Source organism: Ornithodoros turicata, chromosome 2, assembly GCF_037126465.1.
Source record: "Ornithodoros turicata isolate Travis chromosome 2, ASM3712646v1, whole genome shotgun sequence".
Classification (NCBI taxonomy): domain Eukaryota; kingdom Metazoa; phylum Arthropoda; class Arachnida; order Ixodida; family Argasidae; genus Ornithodoros; species Ornithodoros turicata.
Window position 1 is genome coordinate 19,298,226 of NC_088202.1, and position 8,356 is coordinate 19,306,581.

General features: G+C 43.9%; 1 protein-coding gene across 1 annotated transcript; it reads left to right on the top strand.

Annotated features, from left to right (window-relative positions):
- The first annotated feature begins 3,248 nt into the window (after nt 1–3,248).
- Nucleotides 3,249–7,412, top strand: LOC135383184 (uncharacterized). Its single transcript, XM_064612764.1, has 5 exons — nt 3,249–3,295; nt 4,822–5,044; nt 5,384–6,324; nt 6,784–6,841; nt 7,204–7,412. The coding sequence occupies exons 2-5, from the start codon at nt 4,840–4,842 to the stop codon at nt 7,371–7,373; spliced, it is 1,374 nt and encodes a 457-aa protein (XP_064468834.1). The 5' UTR covers nt 3,249–3,295; nt 4,822–4,839; the 3' UTR covers nt 7,374–7,412.
- Nucleotides 7,413–8,356: the final 944 nt, after the last annotated feature.

The following is an 8,356-nucleotide window of genomic DNA, read 5'->3' on the forward strand; positions in this document are numbered from 1 at the left end:
CACCAACCTCACAAGAACAAGACGCAACTTTGTAATCACACGTGCGCCATCTAACATTACATAGCGTGCACGCTCAATGTTGGCTCAGGCCCGTTGGACCATTCGGTGCCTTCCTGTAGTGAGACGCTACTTTTTCTCCTTTCAGAGAGAGAAAGAGAAAAAAAAATGAAGAAGAAAAAGAGAAAAGTAACTCCCCATAGCACCATCTTCAGCACAATTTTCTTTAAAATGTCATTTCAACCTATTATTTGGTGTCCGAAGTACCCGTTCAGTGGTCGGTGTTACCTCAGCTGGTGAAATCAAGCACTGCCAAACCTCAAAATTTACACAACTGAATGAATGCAATATCTGCAAGGGGGAAATACGAAATACCTTATGCACTTGGGCTGCAGTTTTGTACTGTCCAGTTTCAGTTTCAAATTTGTTTGCTGATGCGGTTCATTCGGCTGCTTAAATTGTAGTTCCGGTCTCTCACAACACGCATTACGTCTGAACCGCTTGGCAAACTGGTAACCGCCTTTTTTTTTTCAGTTCAGTTCCGGTTTGATTCAACGTGAGAAAAAAATAGTTTGGTTCGGTTCAGCGGAAAACACAGGTTTTCAGCGGTTTTCGGTTCAAGTTTAGTTTCGGTTCTGATCCCTGCCTGCTGCACGCTGCCCAGTGCTGCTTGCACGTATATGTGGTTTAAAGTGTGGCTAACCTGAAAACTCAAAACACTAATGAGGGCAGATCCACTTACATTATTGTGGATGCACATATGTGCAATATGTGCTGTAAATATTTAGTCACGTGGACATACCTGGTGTAGGTTACACCACTGCAACACAGAATTATAACACTTAATCATTGTCAGATAGGTGTCAGCTGATACAGAGCACATACGTTTGTAGCGTGCATGTGTCTTTCTGCAACCATGTGCTCATGTTTTTCGTCTCACGTTAGCAGGGTGAAGAAGAAGAACTCTACCCTGGTTGCAGGATCAGTCGGTCAAAGAGCCTTGCTAGTAATGGGCCACATCCTAAGGCACCACGCAACAAAGGAGGCAACAGAAAGTCTTCTCACGATCATAGAAGCACATTTGCCGAAGGCAGCAAGTTTTCAGCAAGTATTTATTTTTTAAGGAGTTCACGGAGGGCTCTCACGCGGCGAGGCAGCACTTCTACTGTACAACTTACTTTTCCTACTTCCGGACAGTTTCTACAGCATGTGAATTTGCATGCAATACATGCAAGACTGTGCATAACAGCAGTGCACTTATGGATAACGGATCATATTTCATATTGCTCGACATAGAACAGCAGCTGCGCGATCTTCTCCAACAGTCGGATTATGGTACACCCACATTACCTCTGAAAGGGTGTAACAACTCCTTAGCGGGCGAGCGGCTTTTTGGTCTACACTGGTAATTGGGCGATACCCTAACTGATTGAATTTTTGGTGTAAATCAATACCCTTAAGCAATGGCGTAACGTGTGCAGCTCTGTTTCTATAGTTTCCATATCATGCATGTCAGCCAAAGTAAACGCACAACATGAACATGTAATGATTGTGCTCTCCCAATATAGCAATTCCAAACTGGTGCTATATTGGACCAATATACGGTCTGATATATACGGATAAAGATATACGCGCTTGAATTTCGAGATAAATTTGAAACATCAAATAAATGGTATGGCGAACCAAAAGCTCACTTAAAAAGGAATTTGCTTTCTAAGGCAAAACATATACTATATACATTCCTGGTCTTGCGAGCGTTTGCAAATTCGATAGCCTTGCTCGCATTCCAGTAAAAATGAAGCGTGAGGTGTCTAAGTTTTTTCATTATATACACAACCTAATTTAAATAACAGATTAATGGAACAACAACAAGCAAAAGGAATTTCTTGGTGTATCAAGTCACTATCAACATAACGTTTGTATTTCTTACTGGTTTTGGTATGAGAGAAAATTAAGACTCAGGGTATACGCCATTAATATTCCACGACGGTGTTAAACATTTTAGGATCAGTCTCTAAGGGGTGTAATATGAGTGTGATCTGGGTGTATAATGCAAAATACACCTCTCTTACACTAACACAGGTGTAAAAAAATTTAGCGTGTACGTCCGGGTTGCGGAATGGGATCACCCATTCCATTCCAATTCCATTCCGAGGAATGACAATTTGTGATAATTCCATTCCTTTCTATTCCTAGGAATGAAAAGGTATGGTCAATTCCCACTCCTGGAATGGCTTGGCAACCCCATTCCATTCCTTTACTTCCACCGATAAAAGTATTAGTACCGGTAACCGTACTAGCTAGCCCAGCAGTGCTACAGAGGAGATCGCCCTTGACCGCGTGGCACCCAGGTCATTAGGTTCCAATTCTATTCCGCCTGCGAAAAAATGCCTAATTCAATTCCCATTCCATTTCCAGTACAGTTTCCACCATTCCATTTTAATTCCATTTCGAGCTCTGATAAATCTGGAATGATTCCGGAATCATTCCAACCCCGGAGTGGCAACTCCGCAACCCTGGTGTACGTTCTTGTTTAATTTCTTGTTCGATGTAACCCGCCGAGACAATGATAAGGAAAGTACTAGTTAAATGTATAGGTTTTCAATTAAGATAAAACTATACAATGAAAGCATCAAAGAAGATGAAATAAAACCTTAAAGCTACAGTGCGTTTAAAAGGCCAATGTTATGAAAGAAGTTAAAAACGCAATAAAACGGCAGAAGGGTCTCATCCCCCAACAAGAGGAAGGGAGTTGCTGAATCCATAAGTGTAAATGCAGCAAGGCCTGCGGTACGTCATTAGGGCTTTATGGTACGAGTCTTATGGTTAGAGTTACTATATACGTACATAAATGCATTACTTCGTTTGCATTGCCGATTCTCAGAAATGACGTCCCTGCACATTTCACGTTTACGAGCTCCTGGTTGTTACATTGGTGAGCATACTCAAGCGATTTCGCCTCCAAACCTAACTTGAGCTCGCTGTCCGTCCAGAATGAGTGAGGATTCCGCACTCTAAGAAATTTTTCTAAAAAACGGAAGAATTACCCGAGTCGTTACTGTAAAATTTTACGGGTCGCTTACGTTATCCTAATTTAACGGAACTTTCCGGGAATAGCGCACTTTCGGCCATTTTCGACGCTCCGCGCCGCTGTTTACCAGTTGGGATCAGCGTAGAAACGCCGACGAACACCGGCAAAGCAGCAACACTGTGTCGGCTCATCTATGAACAACTGGCGAAGTAGGAACGCGTGGTTTTGTTTGTGCTTCCCGCTGCTACGCTTTTTTTGTCTTCAAAGGTAAGCATGACTCTGTATTGTTAACATGAGCATAAAGTAGCGATGTCTGAGGTATTGTTTACTGCATTTTACAGGTTGCAATATCCAACCGAAGTGTATGCGTTTGTGTTATGCTCCTTCCCGCGCGAAGTTAACATTTCGCAGAACATTAATTTGCCTTGTGTAGAGCAGCACACTTCGATTTGCTGGTTCGTAGCTCATTTTATCGCGACATACTAGGAATACGCAGTTTTCTAACTCTATAATAGGTTGTGACTGGAATGAGTAGGTTTTGGTTTACGTTAGCGTGCTTCTTCGCCGTCTAATTGCCCTGTAACGTTATTTGAACACTTTCCGCGTTTGGCAAGAGATACGTTATTGGTTTTTACGTTTTCAGTGTCGTTGAGCGGGGGGTTCAGTTTCGGCTGTACAAACTGCCGCGCGAGCAGTCTCGCCTTTTTGTTGGTTTCCGTTTTAGTTCAGTTAGTTTGACCTGTTCCAAGGAATAATCATTGTGTAGTAGAGCTGTGCACGGACCGTGGGTCGGCTGGACCGGGGTCGGGCCGTCTATTCAGTGCGCTGTGGGCCGGGCCGACATCGATTTTGGTTGGCCCACCCTGCTTGACTGGCCCGACAGGGCCATGTCAAGCAGGTAATTACACACGACGAAGAATCATCACGCAATGTACGCATGTTTGCTCTTGTATTTTTTGTTGTTGTTTGTTTGTTTAGGGGACGCCCCGTTTTTGAAAGAATAAGTTATCAGAGCCGCATAGACGTCATTTTTGCATGCCTACGTTTGGTGCGGTGGGGTCCAAGTTTTGTGAGTGTTTTTGCCCTCGTTGAGATTTAGACCTTCGGCGAACGCGGCCCTTCCGACGCAAGTATACGCTTTTGAGTTATTTTTCTGTGCCGTGTCGCAGGTCTTATCGTCGTTAAACGCTGTACCTCGACTGTTCACGCGCGGTTACCGTCAACTGGGATGACCGTCACAGCAAAATTGCCTTGTCATTGAAAGGTATTTGGGGTATTTCAGCTGCATATTCAGAAAAGTGGAATGATGCGCTCTACTTGCATGCTGACTCGGACCAGGCCTGGTCGGGCTCTATTCGCTGCGTTATCGGACCTGACCGGGCCAGATAGTTGAGGCAAACACGGGCCGGGTCGGGCTCGATTCGCTGTGTCACTGTGCTGAGGCGAACCACATCAAAACAGGATGGTGCGGGTCCAGGTTCCGTGCGGAGCTCTACTATACTGCAGCAACCTATGAACTGCATTTTAAATACTTTTTTCTCTTGTGTTGCGGTGTTGACTGGCTCTGTAGAACCCACGTGATTCACTTTGCAGGCTTGACTGTGCCGCGGGCATACAGGGCAGGGTGTGCGCTTCCTCGCAATATATGCCCTAATTTTCTTTTTCGTTATTTGCGATGGGAAATCAGAACTTTTAGGTTTTGATAAACTTGCTTGCAGAAGCTCGGCTTCCTTTGTTATCCTAACTTGCAAGGTGCCAAGCCTGTGTTACATTTTTGCCGTTGCTTTCCGCAGTACGAGGCCGTCCAAGGTATGTGTGAGCTGTCTGCAGATATCAAATCAAGACTGAATCAACTTCTCCCAGACCTTTCGAGAGAAAAGGAAGCCCTGCTACATCAATGCCTATGGGACTTGGGAGTTCGCAGCACTGGTGATGTTACATATGTTCAAGAGAGGGAATTATCAACTATCCTAAACCCCATCCAAAGCAGGAAATTTTTGCACCTCTGGAATGATTGTAAGCAGGTGTACCATTCAGTGCATAGGTTGTGCAAAACAGAAGTGCTTCACTTGTACATTACTTAGCAATTTGCATTTGCAAATGATGTTGCAAGGTTACAAAGCCTGTATCTTTGAAATGCAGCTGTGGTAAATTTTGATTGCTGCTGTAGCACTATATTATTGTGCATTAACATGAAAATGTTTGATCACAATTACCTTGTGAGATAAAGCTTGAAATTATAATTATATAATGTATACGTTCAACTAACATTTGTGGCAAGAATGTTTTCGTATCCTTTGCATATTTATACAGCTGAGTAGGAAACATTTCATTTACTTTACGTTGAACTTCCAGTTGACAGCACTGCTCTAACTGTGTCACAACCTCCGGGCAACAACCCAGAGTCACAACTTCTGGAGAACGCACGACCGCCAGTGCCACAACGTGTCAGTGCTGACTGGCCAACAACATTTTCAATACCGTTTCATCGTGCAAACTCTGGCTTCCTGAGTGATTTGGAACAGAAAAAGCGCCCGAAAAAGAAACATCTGCTGGAATTTGTGCGGCTGGTGTGCAGTGACATTCACAATATTTGTGCCAGGCCAGGACGGGCAGCCCTTGCTGAAGTTGCCAGGCGGATTGTGGAGGCGCACCCAGTCTCACTGTCAGATACTCTAGGTGGAGCTGTTGTTGGCTCAGGGTATGACTCTTTGCGTGCAAAACTTGAGAACAGACTCGACAACCTAAATCGTGGCTCTGCGGAGGCAGTGCCGGTGGCACGTGCATCACACAGAAAACGTGTAGCCAGTGACAAGTGTGGTTGTATTGAATGGAACTGCTCCCCACCAGCAGGTGAGACTGCTGAAACACAAGAAGACAAAAGAGCTGAACTGGAAGAAATGTTTGCCATCGAAAATGCAAGCCTTAGCCGTGCAATAGACATGATGCAGCAGACTTATTTTCTACAAAGGGAACACATCAATCAAGGACTATCAGTTTCTCAGGTCCAAGACAAATGGCCGTGGTTGTTAACGACTGAATGCCTACTCAATCATTTCAAGAGGCTCACTGGTATTGATTGTAAAGAACGATTTAGTAATGCTATGTCTCAGAAGGTAAAGGCTGTACTTCAGTTCCTAACGACAAGTCAAAATGAAGAGGTGCAGAAGATCATGCAGTCTGTCAGTCAAGCCTTTCATGAATCTCAAACTCATTACGGAGACCCCGTAGGGATGCTTCTTGGGACCATAGCAAGCTTGAATGAGGACTCGTCCTACCTCATTGTGGAGCTTGGGGTGAGATCGTTATTTGAAGCACAGTTGCATGATTCTTTACGCAGTGAAATTCAATACTGGAAAGGGATGCTCCTGCTTCTTGCGTTAGTCTAGAGAATATATTAAGGTGTTTGTTTTGTTTTGCTTGCCAAGCTGGTTTCGGAACTGTTGAGGCTATGTGTACTGTCACCTTCTGTGTTTCCTTTCTCATTTACTATCGAGTTGGCTTTAGATCCAATTGAGCATGTGTTCCAGTGAGGCATACGTTCTCATCTGCAGTCAACGCATTCAGCTCTGTTTTACTTACGTCTGCAAGCTAATTTTTCTGCCAAGCTGAGCCCTGCGTCTAGCAGTGTGCTGCTAAAATTTTGAATGAATTATCCTTCGTTCCCAGTAACACAAACTGCCACACAACCTGCTGATTGCCAATTCTTGGCTAGCGTGGTCAATTTTGCCATTCCCATTCATTTTTTTTTCCAGACCGATGTGCTTATCCAAGATGCTCCTCTCTCCCTGACACCAGTGATTGTGTGTGCTGGTAGGTGTCATACAATCTTTGGCTGTGGCGCGTTAGGGATATTTGTCTTATGATGTTCTGAAATGAAATTTGTCCGTAAGACCCGTCCTCCAGGTAACAATAAAATATTACATTTTTATTATAAGTTTTAGCACCAACTGTACAATTCGCTTGCTACAGTAATAGTCCTATCGGTATTGCAATAGGAGACCGCCAAAGAAGGTCATGACTTACGACTGGGCGGGGTGTTATGAGTGAAAGGCTTGTAATTCCCATCACAGTTCACAATTGAAAATACTATACTGTCAGTCAGCCTGAACCTACGAACGCATTTTCAGTGTCGAAGGATCTCTTGGAATTGATCATGTTTCCTCTTCTGACAGGGAGCCCCTACACTTGCCGTACCTTCATGGTTGCAGCTGATCAGCAGATTGTGATGACTGCTATCTCTGATTTTACAAATGCACTCTGCGCCCTGATGGCTCTGTACTTCGTGTTCAACATCGCCTACCCTCGCCAGGCAGAAGCTACACTTGACTTCCTTCAGATGTAAAATAATGTCAAATCACAAAATAAAGTTGCAAAAGTAACAGTTCAATAGTGCACATGTCTCTTGATTTTCGCCATGGTAACGTATGGGACTGCACAGGGCATGATTGTGGTGTAACCAATTTACGTCATTTTATACGTGAAAGAGTTTCCTGCAATTTTTCTCGAGAGCTTCTTGGGGTCTCAGTATAAATAGACATCTGTGATGTCACAAAAAGAAGGAAAGCAATAAGGCCCGAAGAAATAGAAAAAAAAAGTTTTTGTAAAGACTAAGTGACTCAACAGAAAAAGTAGGGCCGGTTGGTACAACTCCATTTTTAGCGGCAAGAATAAGGACACTCGGTTAGACACTGAATAGGAAAGAACAGGTCGCAACTTTCAACGACTTTTACTGGAATGAGCGAACATAAAACCAAATACAATCTTCTCATCCGTACCCTCCCCCTCTTCTGGCTGATTGGCGCAGTGTGCGGCACTTAGGTATGGAAGAAGAGGGGGAGGGTACAGATGAGAAGATTGTATTTGGTTTTATGTTCGCTCATTCCAGTAAAAGTCGTTGAAAGTTGCGACCTGTTCTTTCCTATTCAGTGTCTAACCGAGTGTCTTTATACTTGTCGCTAAAAATGGACTAAGTGACTAGCTGACAGCTTTGTTTGGCTGCACGTACTGTGTTTTTCCACGTTGCCCTTTGTTCTCACTTGCATTCAATATGACTCTCCACACGTTCATTCCCAGCCCTGCTCTAGCAATAACCCCTAAGGACTTGCAGTTGTTTACCCACACCTCGGGTCGTGCACTAAGATTTTTCTTCTTGTACACATTCCTTTTGACACGTCATCAACCTAGCCTTTAAATACGATACCCACGAAAAGGGTGGTGCCCCTAAGAAGAACAGTTTGTGTGCGAAGTAATAGCGGCTCCCCACTGAGGCTTTCTCTCATTTAGTGTTCATTATGTTACATTATCGTTGTAAAGTAACTAAGCTAC

Coding starts and splice junctions, on each gene's coding strand:
- LOC135383184 (XM_064612764.1), top strand. CDS start 4,840: ATGTGTGAGCTGTCTGCAGATATCAAATCAAGACTGAATCAACTTCTC. Junction 5,045..5,383: donor TTTGCACCTCTGGAATGATT/GTAAGCAGGTGT, acceptor TTGAACTTCCAG/TTGACAGCACTGCTCTAACT. Junction 6,325..6,783: donor ACCTCATTGTGGAGCTTGGG/GTGAGATCGTTA, acceptor TTTTTTTTCCAG/ACCGATGTGCTTATCCAAGA.